The sequence below is a fragment of the Prorops nasuta genome, unplaced genomic scaffold, assembly GCF_024137725.1.
Source record: "Prorops nasuta isolate Cenicafe-Biocafe unplaced genomic scaffold, Cenicafe_Pnas_1.2 PNAS00002, whole genome shotgun sequence".
NCBI lineage: Eukaryota > Metazoa > Arthropoda > Insecta > Hymenoptera > Bethylidae > Prorops > Prorops nasuta.
Window position 1 is genome coordinate 1,256,965 of NW_027116799.1, and position 22,200 is coordinate 1,279,164.

At 41.4% G+C, this 22,200-nt stretch overlaps 4 protein-coding genes and 3 non-coding genes across 12 annotated transcripts; 4 read left to right on the forward strand and 3 right to left on the reverse strand.

Annotated features, from left to right (window-relative positions):
* Positions 1 to 6,889: 6,889 nt before the first annotated feature.
* emc (Basic helix-loop-helix domain-containing extra-macrochaetae) lies at positions 6,890 to 9,067 on the forward strand. Its single transcript, XM_066732863.1, has one exon. The coding sequence runs from the start codon at positions 7,539 to 7,541 to the stop codon at positions 7,935 to 7,937; it is 399 nt and encodes a 132-aa protein (XP_066588960.1). The 5' UTR covers positions 6,890 to 7,538; the 3' UTR covers positions 7,938 to 9,067.
* Positions 9,068 to 10,184: 1,117 nt separating this feature from the next.
* On the reverse strand, positions 10,185 to 13,920 carry Psa (puromycin-sensitive aminopeptidase). The gene is made up of 4 exons (XM_066732098.1): positions 13,534 to 13,920; positions 12,998 to 13,239; positions 12,767 to 12,917; positions 10,185 to 12,682 (listed from the first exon to the last, which is right to left on the reverse strand). The coding sequence occupies exons 1-4, from the start codon at positions 13,831 to 13,833 to the stop codon at positions 10,613 to 10,615; spliced, it is 2,763 nt and encodes a 920-aa protein (XP_066588195.1). The 5' UTR covers positions 13,834 to 13,920; the 3' UTR covers positions 10,185 to 10,612.
* Positions 13,921 to 14,407: 487 nt separating this feature from the next.
* LOC136776560 (piercer of microtubule wall 1 protein) lies at positions 14,408 to 15,020 on the reverse strand. 2 transcript variants are annotated; one of them, XM_066732180.1, is made up of 2 exons: positions 14,842 to 15,020; positions 14,408 to 14,628 (listed from the first exon to the last, which is right to left on the reverse strand). In XM_066732180.1, exons 1-2 carry the CDS (start codon positions 14,957 to 14,959, stop codon positions 14,426 to 14,428), a joined length of 321 nt encoding a protein of 106 aa, XP_066588277.1. In that variant the 5' UTR covers positions 14,960 to 15,020; the 3' UTR covers positions 14,408 to 14,425. The 2 variants fall into 2 exon arrangements, 1 of the variants encoding a protein (XP_066588277.1); XR_010823089.1 differs by having other exon boundaries at positions 14,520 to 14,628; positions 14,833 to 14,984.
* A 295-nt stretch (positions 15,021 to 15,315) lies between these two features.
* TRNAD-GUC (transfer RNA aspartic acid (anticodon GUC)) lies at positions 15,316 to 15,387 on the forward strand. Its single transcript has one exon. It is a non-coding gene; the product is annotated as a tRNA-Asp (tRNA).
* A 332-nt stretch (positions 15,388 to 15,719) lies between these two features.
* Positions 15,720 to 15,791, forward strand: TRNAD-GUC (transfer RNA aspartic acid (anticodon GUC)). The gene has a single exon. It is a non-coding gene; the product is annotated as a tRNA-Asp (tRNA).
* Positions 15,792 to 16,201: 410 nt separating this feature from the next.
* Positions 16,202 to 16,273, reverse strand: TRNAD-GUC (transfer RNA aspartic acid (anticodon GUC)). Its single transcript has one exon. It is a non-coding gene; the product is annotated as a tRNA-Asp (tRNA).
* A 1,358-nt stretch (positions 16,274 to 17,631) lies between these two features.
* LOC136776542 (annexin B9-like) lies at positions 17,632 to 22,098 on the forward strand. Of its 5 annotated transcripts, none has more exons than XR_010823084.1 (8): positions 17,635 to 17,816; positions 18,983 to 19,029; positions 19,256 to 19,637; positions 19,797 to 19,876; positions 19,999 to 20,245; positions 20,676 to 20,857; positions 21,059 to 21,217; positions 21,775 to 21,921. XR_010823084.1 is itself a non-coding variant. In XM_066732170.1 (7 exons), exons 2-7 carry the CDS (start codon positions 19,000 to 19,002, stop codon positions 21,584 to 21,586), a joined length of 972 nt encoding a protein of 323 aa, XP_066588267.1. In that variant the 5' UTR covers positions 17,632 to 17,816; positions 18,983 to 18,999; the 3' UTR covers positions 21,587 to 21,714. The 5 variants fall into 5 exon arrangements, 3 of the variants coding, with proteins under 3 accessions (XP_066588267.1, XP_066588250.1, XP_066588239.1); XR_010823083.1 differs by lacking the exon at positions 21,775 to 21,921 and adding an exon at positions 21,536 to 21,714; XM_066732170.1 differs by lacking the exons at positions 21,059 to 21,217; positions 21,775 to 21,921 and adding an exon at positions 21,536 to 21,714 and having other exon boundaries at positions 17,632 to 17,816.
* The last annotated feature ends 102 nt before the right edge of the window (positions 22,099 to 22,200 follow it).

Below are 22,200 nucleotides of genomic sequence, written 5' to 3' on the forward strand. Positions count from 1 at the left end.
ATCGCTCTCTTTAGACTTTTCACTCTCCGATTATTTTCTGTACGCGTGTCGACCTCGACCTCGACCTCTAAACTTTAAAACAATAGGCGTCTATACGTGGCCTACGTACGTCCGGATAGTAGGACGACACCTTAAGAAAATTGTTAGAAAAAAATCGCTGCGGCCCGGCGTAAAAACATCATCGAGGAAAATGATTTTGATTTTTACGCGAGAAGCTATAGAGGGAGTTGTTGATGGTGCGCAGTGCTCGCCATTAATATGGTACCGCACGTGCAGACGGTGGCATGACGCGCGGAGTATAACGGTAGCGTCGAAGAGTTCCAAGGGTCCAGGTGTTGCGGATAGTCCTGACACCTGGTTTATAACGCGCGCGCTCTTTCTCAGGCGGGCCAGAACCCAGCCTCTAAAACTCCCGACGGCCTTTCCAGTAGATCCCGCTGTGCGTGCTAAATCTCACGCAACGCGATTCTCTCATCCCTCGCCCTGCATACCAGGCGTCGCGTCGCCGGTATAATTCGGCGTCGTGGCGCGCTGCGTCCAGTCCGTCCCCCTGTTGATGATTCTCTTGGCTATAGGACGGAGAGTGCGGAGCGCGGGCATTCCGACCGAAGCCGAGGCTAAGGGGAGGCAAGAACGGAAAACAGGCTCCCGGCTCCCACGAATCCCAGAATGCGCGACGACCGTAGCGCGCGAGCCATCAGGTTTCATCCTGCGGATTCTCGAGGCTGCGCGATTGCTTTAGCGATGACCGCAACCTCTTCTCACCGGTCGACAATTCGATCTCTGCTAAAAGATGAGCAAAAAATAAGAGCGAACAACCCGCGAAAGGCTGTGCGAGATCTCGGAGATTTCTATGGGCTTGTCGATACGTGCAAAGGGAAAACCCAAGAGAAGCTAAGCTGCGTACATGTGCTATATATACTATCGATGCTGTTAGTCCGGAGTAATAGTCTCCGTCCGCCCGCATTTCTCAGGTTGCTCTTCTGCATCTTTCGTCCTTGAGCCTTGGACCCCTGGAGTTTTACATATATATAGGTACGATAAATACATGTGCCAATTGAAGGATGTACGTCAAATGACCGAGGTGGAGCATATACTGGCAAAGTAAAGTACAATCAAAGCCAGAGAGTCAGAGTAGCCAGCCGAGCGCACTTGGACGGGTCTTATTACCTTCACACGCATGCACACACACCGCCATGCACCGTGAAAGCAGTGGTATCCGCAGTCTGCACGCGTTCCCACGTCTCCCACTGCAGAATATGAGACCCCCGTCCGCGCCGAGGTCCTCTTGGAAATCCTGCGCAATTTCCTCAAAGCATCGTTCTAATGCCTATGCAAATATCGATCTAATAGGTTCGCCCATAACTAAAGAAATAAATCAAAGCAACGCGCTTTTTTTTTGAACATACAGCAGGTAGTAGTTGTATATGCAGCGGCCCGATGAGAAAAAAATGCGAGAGCACGTTCTTAATGACGTGCCGTTTCTCATTGGAGGAGGAAAATGCGATCCTTGTCTCTTACGTTGCTGAGGAATCGAGAGGAACCAAGTGGAACTCCCGGAAGCCGGAACGGACCTAGCAGGAGGCCTACTGGGATTCGTGTGTATATGAATGAGACTGTGCTTGCAGAGCTACAAGGCACAACAGGTGCTAGGCTTCCACGAAAAACAGGTGTTCGTTCACTCGTATATATAGTTGTCGCTAAGAGCTACTCGCGTCTCGCTCGTCGTCGTGCAGGTTGGTCGGCGTTTGGCTGGTGCAGGCTTTCCGGCTTTCCGTCCGTCCGTATACGCCCGCGCACGCACACCGCGAACGACGTTCAACCTATCCATCCATCCATCCTGCATCCAAGGATGGTTCGATGCAGGACACCTGCACGCCTTCGTAACTTTTCCTCCCTCTCCGATCGCACTCTTTAAAAACCTACATATATATTTATAGGAGAGAGAGAGAGAGAGAAGGAGAGGGCTGAGCTATACGCGCGAAAAGAGATGCCTGGCATTCCTCGAGAAAGAAAGGAAAGCAGCTCGGCGTAGAGATTGAAAGAAGAAGGAGAGAGAGAGAGGGTGTGTGCGTGTGCGTGCGGGATGGAGAATGGAGTGGAGACATTGGAGGGGGGAGAAGGGAGGAGGAGGTTGGTTAGACGGGTTGTGTCGGAGGCGCCGTGATTCAACCGAACGCGCAGGTGTGCCGCAGACTGGCCGGCGCCTCTCTGGAATGCGTTCTCCCTCTCTCTCCTCTCCTTTCCTTTCCATTCTCCCAGTCTCCCACCCCATGAAAATCTCTCGTTCCACTACGTGCAAGCCAATCGGCAATCGCCCTCTCGTTGTCCCCAGCTCCTCGTCCTCGCCCGATACCCACCGTTACCACAAGCATCGGCGCAGCAAGACCAAGCAGCACACCAACGAAATAGGTGCTCGGCTGCTCTTGCACGTATATAGATACTACGTACCGCGCGTCCGCCATGCCATCGACTACGTCACGTCCTCTCACGCTCACGGCAATCAGTGCAGCTGGCCACCAACGCGTTCCCACGGGGCCAAACCAACCAGGCAGGCAGCCAGGCCGCTTCGTGCAGCCACCACGTAGCCCCTTGCCTTACCCCTCCCCTCCCCTTGCCAATGCGAGTTTCACCTTCCTTTCTCGCTTCGCTCCTCGTGCGTCCACTCTCCCCATGCGAGACCGCGCGCAGATCCTTCTTCTTCTTCTTCTCCTCCTCCCCCTCCTCCTACTCCTCACACATACACGCCAACAAAATTCCTCCTCCCTGTCCCTTTCCTTCGTCCAATCGCACGTCCCTATGAAAATTCCTCTCCTGCGACGCACCTTCGATAAACTTTATTATTAAATGCCCTAAAATTAAGATAATATCATTATCGAGAGATTTCTTCGGGCGTATATATATACAGCCGGAGAAACTTAACGACGACTCGAGTGTCCCCGGTATACCTTTATTTATATATATATATATATACAAAGGCCATACTATTGGGCCTTGTAGGAGAATCGAGGAGACACTGATCCGTGCTTCGGCGAATTCCAGGCTTTCTGGGAGCCAACTTGTTCCCATCGTTGCAAGCTAAAGCAGGTATCAGGCGTGTCAGGTATTTGCCCTCGCTCGCCCGTCCACCCGCCCGCGCGCTCGAGTTCTCCGCTCTTTCAATTCCAACCCGAATCACTCTCCTTGTCCTTCCACCCCCCCCCCCCCCCACCTTTCCTTCCTTCCTTCCTTCCTTCCAGTTCCAACTACTACGACACTGATGAAACATCGCAAGGCTACGCGCATCCTTTCGTCCCGAAATCCTTTGTCGTCTAGCACAAACTTCTTATATAATTAATTCTTGCCAATCCCAATTCCAATCCCTCCTCGATCAAATTAACGTCTCCGAGAAATCCCATCCAATTAGCAATTCAGACGTTTATTAGCACGAGCGCGGAAACGAAAACGGAACGAGCGAGGAACGTGTAGGATATTTTGCGAGAAGGCATAGATTTTATAGGCGTGCAGTATTTTCGCGCAGTTCGCCCGTTTGTACAGCTGCGCAAATAACGGATCCTCGCGATGATTTTCATGCTCTCTTGGAGCTTCATATAACTAATACATATATATATATATATATATCAGCGGTTCTATAGGATTTTTGACGGGACAAAAGTAGAGGAGAAAAATTCTTTTATATCGAGGCTCGTATAACTAACGAGCTCCGAGCTTGCAATTAGCGACGCGCTTTACCCTTGTACGCGCGAAGCGGAAAGGGAGAAAGAGTGTGGGTGCAGTGTATAGTACATAGCTTGAGATATGTATGTATCCATATACACATATACGTGGAGCACGCAGCGTGGCCCTGATACATACGATCTTAGCATGCAGTTACACACAGTCTGCTGGGCAGTGTAGGCAGGCAGTCGGAGCAGGAATCGGGAGGGTCGGCCCCACTCGGCCCCAGTCGACCCACAGCTAACACGTGCAAGCCGCACGTGCACTCCGAGACCACTCTAGCCTCTGGCGTACATACATACAATCATCGGATGCCAAGATACACTCCATGGAATAATTTTCGAGGGACACTCCCGTGCCTCCTCGTTCTCCTTCAAAAGAGGGAGGCAAAAATCAGGGACCAAAATCAGAGGAACGACACCACTAGTTTCTGCGATCAAAATTATTTTTCCCATTGGAAAATTAATTTGAAAAAGCTCAATTTCTCGTTATTATCCCATCCTCTTGTTTATATAATACGTGCAAGCATCCTGGCAAAGACTCTTCGTTCGCAGAGTTCCTCTGTAATATATGTTTAGTATATATACTCAATAATGAGCCTTCCCTCCGGATCATTATTTATCTACGATTTTTCTCGGTAAACAGCAGCGGTCTCGATTATAGTGTCGTGTCACTTGTAACCACGAAGAGGCCAGCTTATCTCCAAAGAAGGATTGATAAGACGACGTGATTCAACGAAGAGATCTCCGATTATACAATCGATATAAGGGAATAGCGAGAATAAAACATTTCTTATCTGCGGAGGTCCCAGCTTTCTCATCGGTCGCTTACTTGTTTGTTTTGGGCTCGAAGAGCTTCGAGTTCGCACGCACCTAGAACGCAAGAGATCCGCTATCGGGAACAGATTCGATAAGCTTCCTCGTCCTCGAGTCGAGTGTGCGTGCTTGGTACAGCTGACCCCAACACCTGGGCGAGCTATACAATCGACTTACTTTTTCCACTGATTCACTCCTTCGGTATAGGCTTCGAAAAAAAAAAAAACTTAAAAATCTAAGATAAGCAGACGCAACTATAATATTTACGAGTGAAAATTCAAAAAACTTATTGCGTTGTAATTGAATTCTATTTGATTTATTTTTGAATATATGACGAATATACATATATACAGGCTTCGGTCCTAATTAACTGTTGCTGCACTCTACGGAAAATAATAAAAGTGTGTTAATATAATGGTACTGTAAAGGTGGACGAGGGAAGAGTCGATGGAAAATTATAAAGAATATTATCGAGCGCGACGCGCGAGACTCGGATATATTTGTGCGCGGCGGTAACAACCGGATCTCATTGACTTCTCAACCTTGGGCTTTGAGAAACCGAGCCCCCTTGACCTGGGAATAAATAAGAAGCTGACGAAAGTGCTCCGGAATATCGAAAAGCCCCACGAGAGTCGCTCTTGCCCGCGGGTCCTTCCCACTCCTTTTTCGCCATATATCTCTCAGACCTCCGCAGTTGTACTCTCTACCCTTTTCACGCAAAACGTTCCAGCTACATTTTCCTACATATTTTCAACTTTATGCAAAAACTCTGGCAACTCCATGTATTTTACAACGAAATAAACGTTTCAAATTTTCTCATCAATATGTATGTAATAAGTGAGGCACGTGCGGCTTTACTCGGCAGGTCCCATTTTACAGTTTTATTTTTACCTCGTTTAGGCATTCAATGCAGCACTAATTATATAGCGAAACAGTAAAAATATCAGAGATCTATAGTCGGCCCTGATAAAGCCATTGGAGTCAGAAAGTCAGAAACGTGTCTGGCATTGCATCGGCGTACACAGCCGAGTCTAATTTCCAATGACTGAGGTTACAGTTAGTATTCGAAGGAGTTTTGTGTTACGCCGTATGATTCCAGAAATGCTGGCGACGAACGTGATTGCTTTGTATTCGTATCGAACAATTTTTCTTTTGGTTGTGTAGAGGAAAATTGTGGGAAAGATGGAAAATGCGCGAGAAGCTGTCTGGGTGTGTGAAAGAGAGCAAGCCGCGGACGCCGGAATCACAGGCCACGGTGTTTAATGCTTGCGCGTGTGTGTGTGTGTGTGTGTAATGTAGCGCTGTAGCTAGTGGTTAGGTTGGCGCCGCCAGCCAGCCGGACGTTCGACGAATAATGCGCGCCCCCTCTCCTCCGTGAGTCCAGCCAGCGCCGCACCGTTCGCAGCGCTCGCACGTCAAACACCCGAAACACCCCCGCCTCGTCGCGTCTCGCGAACGAGGGCTTGGAGCTTTCTCTCACGATCGGGGACCCACCAATCGAACCCTCTGCTACTCAAAACTATATCGACGCATCACCCAGCTGTCGCACTTTTGTTGCTCGCTAGCTCGTTCACGTGTTTACATATACAGACATATATATATATATATATATATATACGTGAAAAGTTCTCAAAACACACATGTACTTCGATTCTGCAATCCCTGCTATATGCTGCAATATGTGTCGGTCGCTACCCCTAAACCAAAGCAAAGTCTGCACACCGCCTGTGCACCCTTCGTCCTCGTTGCCACTTCCGTCGCATCTGCGTGCTACCCCTTGTCGCGCGGTGAGAAATTTTCTCGCAACCATCCTCCCTCCCGTTGCGTTCTCTCTATTCTTTCTCAGGCGCTCGGTGTCGAGGCTATCCTAAAAGTTATCGGAAAAAACTTTTTATGCAAGCAGTGATCGAGATCTGACATGGAAATGGTATCAACGGATACTGGGAATGGACTTGGGCGTGCGCGCCATCACATCGATGTGATGTCGGGGACACGCGTGTAGATACATGGATTCTCTCCAATACATATACATCTACCCTTGATTCTCTTGCGAGCGATTGCGCGGTACGGTTCTCTCCAGCGACTCCAATTCTACGACGACAACGACGACGACAAGGAGGAGGAGGAGTAGGAGGAGGAGGGGGAGGAGGAGTATAGCAGTCGCGAAGGCAAAGGCTGGGCGCCCGTCGGTCCGCGCGAGGAAAACGGTTTGCGGGTTGCGGGTTTCGGGTTGCGGGCAGGCAAGCAAACGGGCAATGGCGCTGCCGTGCCAAGCGAGGAGCCGAGGACTGAGGAGTCGACTCAGTAGTCGACTGGCGCGATGAGCGAGGTGGGGGTAGCCTTTAAAAATGCGCAGGTGAGGGGCGGAGGCCAGCAGTCGACTTCGATCCGCCGAGCGCAGCTGACGCGTTCCGAGGATTCGGCTCCTCTATTCAACATTCACTTCCAAACGAGTAATACGATAAATCTTCCCTATTGCAATTTCAACGAATGGTTTACCAGAACGCCAGGAAGAACGCAAAAATTTAACGCGCAGATCAATAGACGCATTGGAGATACGCAAATTTTGTGTGTATTGTTGTGTGTGCGTGCGCGTGCGCGTGTATGCCTGTGTGTTTGTTCTCTGCAGCAGTGTCTACGAACAAGAGGAGAGTTTAGCAGGTTAGCTCGACAGACACAACGCTATTTCCGTGTATCGCTGTACGCCCAAGCGTGTGCACATAAACAGTACTAGAGATTTTTAGCGGTAATAAAGAATCTGGAGGTTTGGCTGGCTGTACGAGAGCACTGGAACCGAGTTGAGTCGAGTTCTCTCTCTGCTCGATCGATAAAGCGACCGTGCACCGGGCGCGTGTGCCGAGGACAACAAAGTGTTTCTTGGCGGTTGGTTCGCGCGATAACTACGAACGTCAGTAGTTCTCGGCTTCTTTCAACATTCACTGTACCCTGCAGTCACAGCTGTGTAGCCGTAAAAAAATCCGAGGAGCAGAAGAATAGAGGAGGAAAATGAAGGCAATGGTGGTGAGTCCCGTGGGTGGTCGAGTGCCACCTAGCCGGGGAGTCTTGCACAATGGACTCGGTATTAACGGAAGAAGGGATTTGGAGGCCGAGGAGGTGGCCGCATATCTCACAAAACTCAGGTCTTTGGTGCCTGATATGCCGAGAAAACGGAAACTCTCGAAGCTCGAAGTTATTCAGAGGGTGATCGAGTACATCTGTGATCTCCAGAGTACCTTGGAGGAGACCAACGTTCATCAGGATGGAAGTTCCGCCAGGACCACGTCCAGACAACCTCTTCAGCCTCTTCTCAATGCAGCCACGGCGACAGCGACGACCACGAGCAACGGCGATGTTACAGCGTCAATGCCGAAAATCATAATCTCAACAACGGTTGCTGAACGGTGACCTGTAATCGTAGAAAATATCGTCTCGGTTCTCGCAAATGGGGAGTGACGTGCGAAATACCAGCTACGCAAGTGCCGCAGTTACTTTTCTGCCTAGGACACAGACACACATATATAGAATATGTAATCCATTACATATCCCCAGTGTACATATGGATAATCCAAAGTGGCGCCATTGGTCCATGTCGCGCGCTCTTGCATCGACATTCTTGCAATGTAGCTAGCGCGAGAGATCCTTCCTGCTACCAGCTACCAGACAGTGGCCAGTCAAGCGAGGCGGTTGTTCACGCTTTATCCAAGTCTCAAGCGTTCCTCCATCGATATTCCTGGAACTTGACACAGCTGATCTCGCCTGGTGCAATATTTTGCGGGAGCTGGATAGATACTCCAGCTCACCCTCATCTACACGCGAAGGGAATCCTCGTGCCGAGCGATCCTTTTACTTTCTCCGTAGACTGTAAATAATTGTACATAACCTCATTGTCGCATTCCTCGCACGACTTCTTCTCTCAACATCTTATCCTATCCCGTGAACTATCCTTCATCGCCCAAATATCACGCAACGTTACTTCGTTTGGCTATATAAAAATTTTAGCCGTCTTTGTCCTTCATTCCGCTAGCCCAAAGCACACGGAACTTTCTCTCCGATCTTTCAGTCCTTATAAATTACGATTGGTCGAACGATTAGCTAAAATCTGAACAGCCAATTGTCTTCATTCAGATTTTCCTTCAATTTGCAACGTTTGTGTAATATTCCTGCCCGAGCAATCGGTCACCCCGATATCGTCCTCCCCTTTCCCTTCCCTTTCCACTTGTTTAGTCTTTCGTAAAAAATATTTTATCGTCGTCGTGCTCTTCGCAGAGTCTGTATTATTTTACTACAATTTTGTAGATAATAAATGGATTATTTGTATTGTGATTATTATTAAATACATCGCGCAATATCGATGCTATTATTATTATTATTAATTATTATATCATTGTTATCATTCTTTATATTATTATTTAGAGACAAAAGATCAATCCCCGTAAATATTGTATATTCGCGAAGACTGAAAGGCTGTAAGTATAACGATGCGCGCATCGCGCAAAGCGAAGCTAAGATAAATATAATAAATATAAAATTGTGTCCACACAAAGAGCTCATCCATTTTTCATTTGACTCGTAATCCTACATTGTCAGCTTTATCGATTGGTCTTCGTTCGTCGCCGCTTAAAACTATCGCGCCTCAAGAGAGTAGTATACTTTCTCTCTCTCTTTTGGAACAGGAGTAGGAATTATATACATATGCACGTGTGCACGATGCGCTCTGTCGGAGACTGCCGGAAGGAGGAGACTGGTGCGTGAAACATTGCTGAAAAAAGGCAACGTCTGACAGAAGCCGCGCGTAGAAAGCTGAATTCCTTGCTTAACGATTGCTCAAAGCGTAAAGACAGCGATCTGTCGGGGTATTTTTAGTGAAAGTAATTTGAGGAAAAAAGAATAGTCAAAAGTACGCGTGAATTGGGGAGGGTCGGGAGAAGAGAGACAGCACACGAGAGAGTAAGATAGACATTCTCGTCATTGCGTAGTTAAATTGTAAAAATGAAGTATGGAAGGAAGACAGTGTAAGCGAAGAGTATACGGTCGCGGAAGAGAGGAATAAATAGGATGGAGAGGGCAGGAGGGAGGGGGAGGATTGAATAGGCGCACGTGTGCGTAATAATCCATGCACACGTGCGGTCCTATGACGGAAGGATGGTGGTGGGCTGTTGGTGTTTCGTTCCGTTCAGGGTGTAGGAGTTCATAAAGTTCGTATTGATCGGCTTCTATCCCAGGTCGCGTGCGCGTTTTCCTGGGAATGTTGGGTTCGTCGGATACCCACGGGAATCACCGAATCCAAGCTCCCCCCCCCCCCCCCCATCATGCTTTTCGCAGTCCTTGTGTCGGAGAACCCTTATTGTGCGAGAGCTGATGGTGGTAGTGGTGGTGGCGCAGACTAGTCAGAAACGAGAGGAAAGCTGTACTGCCAGTGAACCTGCGCTAATAATGAAAATGGAGGCTGACTCACGTAAACCAACAACCCTACTCCTACTCTCTCCGGCGCCCTCGAGGCTACTTGGAGGGTTGATCGATCTGGATAAGGACACAAGGACCGTGCACTACGTATCACGCCCTATACAAAACTTCTCCATTCTCATTTTTCGCAATATCGATAAAAGTCGAGTCTTCTTGTTTTTCAAGACGATGAACGAGAAACAGGAAAAATCATTGATTAACAATTTATTTCTTTCTCTCAGCCTTTTATGAACAATCTTTTGCTTAATTCTAAAGTATCTTTTAAGTCGATTCTCGCTGATCGATTATAATCAGCAATGAGGATAAGATTTTCTGCCATTACAGAATACTCTGATAACCACTCTTATATACGAGCAACGCTTTAAGTAAGAGACGCGTGAATGTAAAAAATATAGTTCGTGCTGGCGTAAGGTTTAATTTATCTGTTCTCTTCTCTTCGTTTTTTGCATGATTTAATTTACAATTATTCGTATGATCCTTTTCTTTGCCCAAGTCGCCTGTATGTGTGTGTGTGTATGAGTGTGTGTTTAACACAAGAAAAGGAGATCGCTCGCCGCAAAGTTTTACTTGGACGAGCAACTAAATGCATGTAATTGAGAGTTGGAAGAATAACGCTATTAACTGAAGAACTTGTTAATGGCTTGTTGATCCCGCGAGAGCCAAGCCGCGTTTAATCGAATAGATTCTACGCTCTGCTGAATCGCTCTTTCTGCTCCACGAGCGGAATTCTCCTTGAAAAACTCTTCAATCTCCGTAGCCTTCTCTTCGGTGACAAAGTTCTCGGTGGTAAATTTGATAAGTCTGGCAATGAGACCGCAACTTTCGTATCGCGTCACGAGTGTCTTCCAATTCTGTTTGCAAAAGTCCCAGGCTAGAGCACTTCCCTTGTAGGTTGTCGCGACCGATGCAATTGTGATAATGGTATCGGTTGCTCTGACCTCGCTGCTCAACGAAAACTGCAAGACCTTGGCGAGCAGAGCCTCGTCCTTGATAGCACCGAAGGATCTAAGGATCCTATCTTTCTCCTCCTGAAGATCCGCTTCACGGAACAATTTAACTAGAGTCTGAAAAGTTTCTTGATCGCCATTGGCGAGTACGGCACGATATACGGCGCTGCGCAAATCGGCCGAAAGTACCGATTGACCAGATATGTGCGAGTCGAAGCGCTTCTTGGCCTCCTTCATCGTAGCTTCGTCGTTCAAAGTCGCCATTCTTCTTATGACGACGGATCTAAGAAGAGTATCAAGATGATTCTCGTTCGGCTTGGGATCCCATCCCAGCTTAACATTGATATTTTGCATTAAAGATCTCCAGTACGCCTTAAACTCTTCTTCCTTGTCGAGGTGAGAAGCTAACACGCCGATTTTAACTAGAATATTGAAAATACTGCACCAAACAGTGAAATTGTCTTCCTGCTTGAATACTGATAAAAGTTCTAGCACTTCCGTGGTAGAAGCGTGCCCGGCCTGGACCATTGCAAAAAGATCATCCAGGAGACCGAGTCTATCCAATGGAGGTAATAAGTGGTCGCTAATGGCAGGAGCTAGTAGCGCTGATGCGTTAGGGCTGTAACGAGTTCTATAAAATCCTACTGTACCAGGGTTCAATTTCAGCCAGGAGCTGCTCGGACTATCCTCAACTAGGAATTCCTGACTCTTTTTCTGCAAGAGATCGCTGAAAATCACCTTGGCTGGATCATTCGAAGAGACGACGCTAATTGGTATACTCCACAATGTGTTTCCATCGTCAGTGGAACCGTCCGCTAGAAATCTTTCCTGCTTTAGAGATAAGACCCAGTGGTCGCCATTCTTGAAATAATCCACTTTAACTACCGGAAATCCCTGCTGTTTCGTCCATGTCGACATTACGCTCCGAATACTCTTCTTGCTAGCCTCCTCTAAGGCTGTCCAAAGATCTTCGGTCTCCGTGTTGCTATAGCTGTGTCGCGTCAAATACAAATTCATACCCTTCCTAAAGTCACTGTCACCGATATATTGGTGTAACATTCTTATGACGCATGCACCCTTTTCGTAAGAAATATCATCGAAAATTTCATCGATCTCCGAAGGATGACCCACCGGTATCTCAATAGGATGACTATTTTTCAATGCGTCCAACTCCAATGCCTTTACGTATGTATCGGCTACAAATTGCGTCCAGATATCGTATTCTGGGAACAAATGAGCCACGCATAAATATTCTACGAAAGTTGCGTACCCTTCGTTTAACCATAGGTGCGTCCACCATTCCATGGTCACGAGATTTCCGAACCATTGGTGAGCTAACTCGTGAGCGACTACCAGAGCTATCCACTGTTTCCTATCCGTCGAAGTATTTTGTGGATCTACCAAAAGACAAGAATCGCGATAGGTAACTAGGCCCCAATTCTCCATAGCACCCATTGCAAAATCTGCAACGGCAATAAGATCCATTTTCGGCAGGGGATACGCTATGCCGAAATATTCTTTATAATATGGTAAGATTTTTGTGGCTACTTCTAATGCAAATCGACCTCTCTCTTCTTTATTCTTTTGCGTGTATACCCTTACCAATACACCGTCACTTGATTTAGCTTCTACATAATCGAATTTCCCAACTGCCACAGCTACCAAATACGTCGACATGAATGGCGTTCTTTCAAAAGTCAATATTTCCATTGACTCACTAACAATTTTATTCTTCACAGGCTAGAATCAATAAGATGAGTACATTAAAGATTCCAGCCAAAAGACTAAGGTGTCTTGTAAAATAAGAAAAAGGTAAGTGTGTACCATGTTCGAAAGCGCTGTGAGACCAATTGGCACTTTTAGAGTGATATCGAAGAATGCTTTGAGAGCTGGTTCATCCCAGCAAGGAAAACATCGTCTGGCGTCTGTCGCTTCAAACTGTGTTACTGCTGAATACTCCTCTGTACCATCCTCGCTAAAAGAGATATATAAGATTCGTTGTAATTTTATCTATCAATAAATTATATAACTTAGTTATGATAAAGTAAATATTACTATATATGTTTGCTTCGATACAATCCTTTCATAGAATTATTAATTTCACCCGCAAACTCTAAATTTATGCTTCCAGTTTTACCAATTGGCAGTTCTTCGTTAAATGTAAATATTGCAGTCTCATCCGGCAAGGATAATTCTACCTTAGCAGGAATTACATTTCCATCATTTCCGTTAAAATTTGCTGATTTTATATCAATATCTATGGAGTTCAGGACAACAACCTTCGTTGGCTGCTTAACCTAAAATTAAAAAGAATTGCTATTTAAATATAATACATATACGATGAAGAAAATAGCAAAATATCGCTTATCGAGGAACACATTTCTGTTATATTTCATTATATTATTAAATACATCCGTATGCCGCCTTTACAAAAAATTTAGCAAACACACACTTGCGAGTATGCGCGCTACATACACATATACAGGCACAAGAGATTCATACGTAGCGCATACACCCATATGTATACAAACTTGCATGTACCGCATTCGAATTTGTTAAAAGCATAATAGATTAAAAAACTTTCTCTTTACCTCAACATATATTTTTTCACTTCCAATAAAAATAAAAGTTGCTAAATCCGGCGCTAAAGAGATTTCATAATGATAAGGAGCCACTAGTGTCGGAAGCCGACTGAATGCCTTCTTTTCAGTGCTGGACATTTTATCACTTGGAACTGTAAAGCGTGTAGTAAAAGTACTGAAGTTTCGATTTTCTCTCCTTATGTTAAATAATTTTAATATTATCCACTGGCAGTAGGCTTTCTCTTTTCGCTGACTCACTATTTGATAGGGGAACTTAACCACCTTAACAGTACGTAGCAAGGAGAGCATTGGAGTTGGACACCCTATCACCTACCTACAACTATAACCTATACTGTATACATTTGTACGGTATTCATTTTGCACTGATCCGATTGGATTAAATTTCTACACGCAAGCAGAACAGACTTGCCGTTTGGACTTGAAGCTAGTTTCACCACGGTCAGCAGGACATATCAAACTTTTCTGCCGAAAGGGGCGCTCAGCCAGGGCGCCAATTTCAAATCACTTTTTCGCCACATGTGAGTGTGAGCTGAGTAAGGATTCAGTGCGTAGTTTGTACAACCTATTGTAACTATTTTAATATAAATGTAAAAAAAGTCTGGTCAACGTGTCTAATTTTATGATGTTAACTCAGAAGGGTGCTATTGTCAGATCAAAATACTCAAGACAATCATACAAAATCTTGTAGAAATATCGTCAATTTGTTTGTTTCACTTTTTTATATATATTCCATGTATGTTAAATTTCTACTCTTTTATCAAAATAAGTAATTTATTAGTTTGAAAATAAATAATAAGTTTTTGCAGTAAATAATTAGCTTTTATTACATCAAATTACTGTGTATCACATGAAATAAATAATTTTAGCCCAATATTAACTGTTACTTGTCTAACTCTGTATTAAGAGAACAATTTTGATACATTCCAGTACGCATTAAAACGTCTGTGAAATCATTGTTTCTAGGATAAAATACATGAGGAATATTATGGATTGATGGTGAATGCCAGCCGTAATCCATTGACGTACTTCTATAACAAGGATGAGGAATTAATCCTTCTTCTAGTCTATACCCTTTCAAAATTTCTGCAAAATGAAAGTTATATTGTACATTATAGTATTTTCTGAAATTTGTAAATGAGAGTAATTGAATAAAGAAAAAAAAATCATTCAAGCAACAATTTCGCATTTTTCTTTCAGAACAAATTGGATTGCACAATTGTTTAAAGTACATTCAAAGTATATATAAATCATATTAATTTTAAGAAATATTTATTTATGATCACTCACATAACTTACTTTGTTGACTCAAATAAGATGGTAAATTGCAGATTTGATGAGATTCACTGTCAGATTTTAGATCGGAACATTTTTGAATTTCTTCTAAATTTGTTGATTTTTCATTACAACTACACATAATATAAATAAAATGTTTTCTTAACTTTGTAATAAATACAATTTTGAATCATTTAGAAGGATTTTTAAGCTACCTTATTTTATTTATATTGAATATCAAACAGAGTTTCCATGGGAATGGTTGCTATGCTTACACAGCTTACACTGAATAGAAATGATCTTATCGAATTTATACTCATTAAATATTAATTTGTAGAATCTGAAATCTTTAATTTTATTGATTTTACTATGATGCTTTGCGAAAAAGAAAAGAATCGTTCTTTTTGGGTTTGTGAGAAGGAATTCAATATTTCTGAAAGCATATTCTAAATATAGCTCCTTATGATTATATTGCTTAATAAAGCAAGTAGAATCAGGTCCTCGGTAGTATAGTGGTCAGTATCCCCGCCTGTCACGCGGGAGACCGGGGTTCGATTCCCCGCCGGGGAGGATTTTTTTTTCTTTTTTTTTATATTATATTAATTTAATTTAATGTAAAATTTTCATAAGCAGTTAATTTTATAAAAAAATAATTAATAAGAATTAAAATAATAAACAAAAATATATAAAATAAGGATGTATAAATTTAATGGCGTTTTACACAAATTACCCTCTGCCGGTAAGTAAATTAATTATTTATAGATAATGATATAATTGCATCACGCCGTTTTTATTAATAGTTCTATTATTTAATTATGGTTTAAAAATAATTTATTAATTTTTTATTTCTGATGCTTTATATTCGTTACTTTATATGTGACCATAGAAAATTCTGAGTCAAGTCCTCGATAGTATAGTGGTTAGTATCCCCGCCTGTCACGCGGGAGACCGGGGTTCGATTCCCCGTCGGGGAGGTTTGATTTTTATATTTTGCTTTTTTTTATTTCTCCTTAAACAGGAAAAGAACCTTAAAATTAATACATTCAATAATCATCCCGGAAAATTAATATTTTTATATATTTATATATAGTCAAATTTTAATTTGCCGATTAATACACGTGAGAATTCTCATTTGTTAGTAGTGTTTCAAAGCCAGCAAGAGAATCTATCATGAAACCGATCATTTTTTTAGTGCATACAAAAATTTTAAACGAATTACGATGCAGAAATTTCACTATGGTCAGATTGTTAACGCTTTTCTTTTTAGGATCTTAGTGATTTTTGAACACATACAAAAACATTTATTATTATAATGAAGTAGTAAGAATTGTTATTAAAATATTGAAAGAGAAAAATCAGGTTAAAAAAATGAAAAAATAAATTCCTCCCCGACGGGGAATCGAACCCCGGTCTCCCGCGTGACAGGCGGGGATACTAACCACTATACTATCGAGGACTTGAGAGAAGATTTTCTATGAGCCTTCATAACGCAGTGGATAGTAAATGTTAAAATTGAAAATTATAACATTAAGAAATTAAAAAATACAATTTCCCTATTACAATTAAATTAAATAAATAACTTTATAATAACACCATGATGCCATTTATTAATATATTTTGAGATAATTACTACATTTACCATCAGATGGTAAATTAGCAATAAATTTTTTAAAATTCTTAATATAACTACTTTGTTTTTTCTAAACTGTATTCATTTATTTCATTATTTTATAATACTGCTCATCCATTGTTAATTTCATTGATACAAATTCTCTCCTGTTAATATTAAACAGTACAGTATATATAATGTAGCTACTACTCTAATAATAGTAATAGAACTAGCTATTAACGGAACCCGGAATCCTACGACATTTAAAATTAAGGAATTTTACGTATTTATAACAAGAATCATTGTTAACAATTGGATAAAGGAAAATATATTTTCTTTTTTATCAAACTATATATGGTCTCTGTTCTATAGCAATTTTTCTCTCAGTTAAGTAACTTGTTTGTTATTATAATAAATGAACTGAAAGGTGTTGAATTTTTGCAGTATTGATGGACGCGCAGATATAAGCACAAGTCGTTTATTCAATCATTATTCACAAATACTTATTAAATCATTCGTGATTGTGAATTAATTTGAGAAATGACGCTATTTCTACATCGTATATCGTGATGCCATAAGCTCCACGTCATTAGGTTTAGAAGATGCTTGGGAATTTGCTTCTTTATGTCATAATATATATTCGCAGAATTTGCTGATGATTCACACTGCATCCACCATCCACACTATCCTATCGGCCACCTTGCCCTCCTTATTCACCTCTGGCGCCAGCTCGTCCAGTCATCCAGAAAAAGACTATCCATATACAATAATAGTATCCACTTTGCAAAGTCTCTATAGCGCAATTTTTTTATCTCGCAAATAAATAATAATTCTTTCTTTCAAAAAGTTTCTGGAGCCTATAAAAGCAGTAATATTGCATTTCCTGTCGAGTAAGGGCGTATGTATGTGTGTGTGTGTGTGTGTGTGGCCTTGTTGTACAATTAGATATATAGATGCGCGCGCGCGCGCAGTGCAAGAATACACGCGTATGTATACCTACACGAAATTTCACTAATTTCATTAAGGAAGAAGGTCTGTAGGTTTGCGCGATGAGTAAGGAAATATTTGAATTATATTAAGTTGTAAAGCCAAGAAACTATTTATCTGAACGTTGTCAACGTCATCGCAGTTACGACGAACATTGGCCGGTGGCCCCACCAAGCGCGCAATTTCCTCCTCTCCAGTGTATACGTTGTACCCGTCCCCGTCGCTCGCTGCTCCCACTAGTCTATCAGAATAAATCGTTTGCAAGCAAGACGCCAGCCAGACCACTCCCAGTTGGAAGCAAACTTTCCTCTCTTCTTTCAGTTTTCAGTCGGTTGTCAGTCAGCTAACACATAGTGCCACATCTGCCGAACGGTTCGTTTCCTATATATATACTTGAATACCGGTAAGTACAACTTTATAATATTTATGGGTATAGATTTTAGAGAGATCGGCTTCGTAACTTCTTGCCACAATTATTCAACGATCGTTTGTACATATCTATGTATGTATATATATATATATATATAAAGTACCAAACTTACAACGGTGAGATCATCGGCCGTGCCGGTACGCCGGAACTTTCGACAGCTGCCAAGCAATGCATGCTGTCCTAATAAAACGTTAATAGTTCTCAATAAAATTTTGCATCGAATTCTATCATCTCTCCATTGTTCGTTTATAACAATCGTTTAATACTCCGAAATAGTTAACATTTTTTCCTCATTTGGAAGAATTACTTTTTCTTGTGCGCGTACATCAAGGTCGTCCGGATAGTCCGGTTTTCATTGGCCTTTTGCCATGGAGAAAATACTTTGGAAAGTAGCACAATCGATAACATCGGTACATTACGAAATGAAAAAGGATGTTTTCTTATCGCAAATTTGCTGAAACTTCCTTCAAATCGCTTATTCGTATGCTTTATTTATGTTTTGATAATATATAACAAGGAGAGAGAAAGAGGGAGAACCAATAGTGTATGCATAGTTTCCATACTGTATAATAATTGCAAGCTGATTAAGATTCTGCGAAAGAAATTGCATAATCATCCATTTTTTTTATATATTGCCACGAGATAATTGAGGCGCTTAAAATACTGGATGAGACTCAACTAATTACGTTTTGGGTACACCCAAACGGAGTACCTATACGATGAAAATGCGAGTAACAGTTTTAACGAAGTAAACGGGAAGCAGTTGGAGCATTATGAAATTGTACTTGAATTTTTAACTCGGGCGTGGAGCCGTGTTTGAATCACGCAAAACTATATATATATATATGTATACTATGTATAAGCGATAAAATCCGTCAAACCATGACAAATTCCTTTCTGACACGGATGAGAGCCCATAGTTACACACAAGTAGTTACCTTATTTCCGTTTTTCAATTACGATTCATTCCTCAGTTGTGACTCACCAGCAACATCGCTTAGCTGTATTTGCTGCATACTAAACAATCCTTGCTTCAAAGAACGTGAAGTTATATGCATTCTCTGCATCTTATTAGCGCTCGCGGTATCACAGTGGGTGATACTACTTCATTAATCGAGGAATTTTAATTCCATTTACAGATTCAAAGGACTGAAAAATGGCCGCTAGCAAATACTATCACGTACAGGTAAATATTTAACATTGGATATCTTTTACCAATCCGTAAATCATTTGCAAATGTTAAAAGCTCTAGCATATATAACAAAAAGTATATATATGTATATAAAATTTATGTGATATTCCGTGCTTAAAAAGATTTGAAAGATCGAAATGCATATCAAGGTGGAGAATGATTAGCTGATTAATTTACATATGTGTATCTTTTTATTTTATGACTATTAAATATATTCTAGTGCACCCCAACTATTTATCCTGCTGATCCCTTCAACGCCGAAGAAGATGCAGCCCTTCTTCGTACCGCAATGAAAGGTTTTGGAACGGATGAACAAACCATAATTGATGTCTTGGCACATCGTGGGATCGTTCAACGTCTCGAGATCGCCGATAAATTCAAGACGATGTACGGCAAGGACCTAATCTCCGAACTAAAATCCGAATTGGGCGGAAATTTCGAAAAGGCAATTCTTGCCCTCATGACCCCACTTCCAGAGTTTTACGCCAAAGAATTGCACAATGCTGTTTCTGGTATGGGAACCGACGAGGAAGCCATCATCGAGATTTTGGCCTCCTTGAGCAATTACGGCATCAAGACGATATCATCGGTTTACAAAGATCGTAAGTCGAAATCCTATGTAAAAAAATATATAAAAAACTAAATCATATTACATAAAATCCAATGTTCGCCTCGTCACCGCGCCGCGCCGATTATCGAAGGCCATATAATTGTAAGAAATTGTCATTGGAGCAAAATAAAGAAAATTACGTTGATTTCAGTGTACGATAAGGAGCTCGAGGACGATCTAAAGGGAGACACCTCTGGCCACTTTAAGAGGCTGCTCGTATCTCTTTCATGCGTAAGTTTCTCATTTATAAACAATATCCTCTTGTTGTTGGAATATGAAACGTTCGGACAGACCATCTGCGAAGCAAAAATTGATGTGTGTTCAACTCCTTCAAATTATATAATTATTATTAGGCCAGCAGAAATGAAGACTCCGATGTGGACCAAGTTGCTGCTCTTCAAGATGCTGAAAAACTTGTTGCTGCTGGAGAAGGTCAATGGGGGACGGATGAAAGCACGTTCAATTCCATCCTTATAACGAAAAGCTTCCCACAATTGCGAAAAATCTTTGATGAATACGAACGGTTGACCGGAAATAGCTTGGAAGACGCGATTAAGCGTGAATTTTCTGGAGCTTTGGAGGATGGATACCTCGCAGTGGGTAAGTCGTAATAACACGCTTGTATAACAATTATTTTCAACCTTTCATTTTTTCTATCCTCTTCCATCATACGTAATTCGTGACTGATAATCGATGCTCTATTCACTTCAATTATCGAACGATAGAATTTCTTCTACGCAGTAGAGCTGTATAATAATTTTCTGTCACATGCATATAATACTAACCATGTATAAAATATTTTGTATATTTCTTTTGTTTTTGTATATTCTTTATCGTGATTATCTTTTATTGTTAATATACTTGATAAACATTGAAAAGATTCCATTATTCGTGAATTAAATTGCTGCATCGCAGTTGATTAAATTTATGCATCGAGATGAGATTCGTCGAGTTACGAGAATATCTTTTTATTCCGACGAGCACTGTTAAATTTACATGAAAGAGTAATGCTGGTGATTGTATTTTATAGTGAGGTGTGCCCGCGATAAGACTGCTTACTTTGCAAAAAGATTGTACAAATCCATGAAGGGTATGGGAACCGACGACACCACCCTAATTCGTATAATTGTAGCACGCTCCGAAATTGATTTGGGAGATATCAAGGATACCTATCAAAATACGTATGGCCAGTCTCTGGCAGGAGACATTGATGTAAGTAAATAATTGCAAGATAAACTATACATTTGTATTCAAACCGCTTTCATTATACCAGCTTTATTCACATATCTCTAATTCACTACATTATATTGTAATTTCTTGGGTATAAGCTATAGACCATTTTAAAAATTTTGCTTAACAGTCACCAATTCTTCTATACGGTCAATTTTTCCATTAAATATCCATGAATTTCAGGGTGACTGCTCAGGAGACTACAAGAGGCTCTTGCTTTCCATACTCGGATGAAAGCGTTTTGCTTGTACAACTGCTTACCTACTCCTTATTTATTTAAAATTAGACGTTATTATTTACGAAACTCTGTTGTTTTACTTTCCAAATTCTACTGGTTTAATGGTGAATATATAATCATGCCTGTTACATTTTAATTTTTTTCATTTATATGTATCACTTTATTCGTGCGAACTTTATAATTCTAATTGAAAGCTATATCTAATACTAGCCTTCTTAAAGCTGTTAAATTAATTAAACTGTACAGTATTATAATTATCACATTATGTGTATTACTAAAACAATCCGACTAATTGCGATTCGACCACACGTGCATGCATTAAACGGCCTTCCGTATATTTTAATTCCAAATGCACAAATGTTGCGTTTCACTTAAGTTAACCAAACTTTAATTTTTCCTCCTACATTCTTTTCCATTTACAGAGCGACTGCAGTTCAGACGTTAAAAGGCTTCTGATCGCAATCTTGAACTAATGAAAATCACGGCCAAATGTTTTCCATTACCTCAGAGATTAATTTAACTAAATATTATTAATATACACATGCATCCCATGAAATTGTAATATTTCGTTATTTTCAATAAAAAAAGCAATATATATTTATGAATTCATTGTCTTTATCACACAATGGAGGAAATATCTACATTTCAAATTTGATTACAGAGCGATTGCGCTGCTGAATGGAAAAGGCTTCTTATTGCCATGCTGTATTGAATATAGTGATATCAACAACGAAATATGTCTAATCATTCCAATTAATGTTTTTATTTTATGAACATGATGAAATTAATAATATATATGTAAACCAAATATAAAATAAAATTTTTTTACGTTGAAATAATAACTGTATGGTTGTTATGCCAACAAAAACTTCATTAATTATTGTGCGATGCGTATATTGAGTGGTGTAATTTATTTGTAATATTAAGTATTTCTTACATACAAGCATTTTTACAGTATGAATTATTTTTAAACATGACTCTTCATGATATAGTATCTTCATTATTTTATGAGATATCTTTCGTCCACTATTAAATTGGTTACAATATCCCCTTTGAATGAAAAGTTTGTATTTACCGGATCTTAAAT

What these genes read in the sequence shown, in the direction of transcription:
- LOC136776560 (XM_066732180.1), bottom strand. Translation starts at nt 14,959, where the DNA reads ATGTGTAGTTGTAATGAAAAATCAACAAATTTAGAAGAAATTCAAAAA. An exon ending in ATCTTATTTGAGTCAACAAA is followed by an intron (nt 14,629 to 14,841) that starts GTAAGTTATGTG and finishes TTCATTTTGCAG; the next exon opens with AAATTTTGAAAGGGTATAGA.
- LOC136776542 (XM_066732170.1), top strand. Translation starts at nt 19,000, where the DNA reads ATGGCCGCTAGCAAATACTATCACGTACAG. An exon ending in GCAAATACTATCACGTACAG is followed by an intron (nt 19,030 to 19,255) that starts GTAAATATTTAA and finishes AATATATTCTAG; the next exon opens with TGCACCCCAACTATTTATCC. An exon ending in GGATGGATACCTCGCAGTGG is followed by an intron (nt 20,246 to 20,675) that starts GTAAGTCGTAAT and finishes TGTATTTTATAG; the next exon opens with TGAGGTGTGCCCGCGATAAG.
- Psa (XM_066732098.1), bottom strand. Translation starts at nt 13,833, where the DNA reads ATGCTCTCCTTGCTACGTACTGTTAAGGTGGTTAAGTTCCCCTATCAA. An exon ending in TATCGAAGCAAACATATATA is followed by an intron (nt 12,918 to 12,997) that starts GTAATATTTACT and finishes TATCTCTTTTAG; the next exon opens with CGAGGATGGTACAGAGGAGT. An exon ending in TCACAGCGCTTTCGAACATG is followed by an intron (nt 12,683 to 12,766) that starts GTACACACTTAC and finishes TATTGATTCTAG; the next exon opens with CCTGTGAAGAATAAAATTGT.
- emc (XM_066732863.1), top strand. Translation starts at nt 7,539, where the DNA reads ATGAAGGCAATGGTGGTGAGTCCCGTGGGTGGTCGAGTGCCACCTAGC.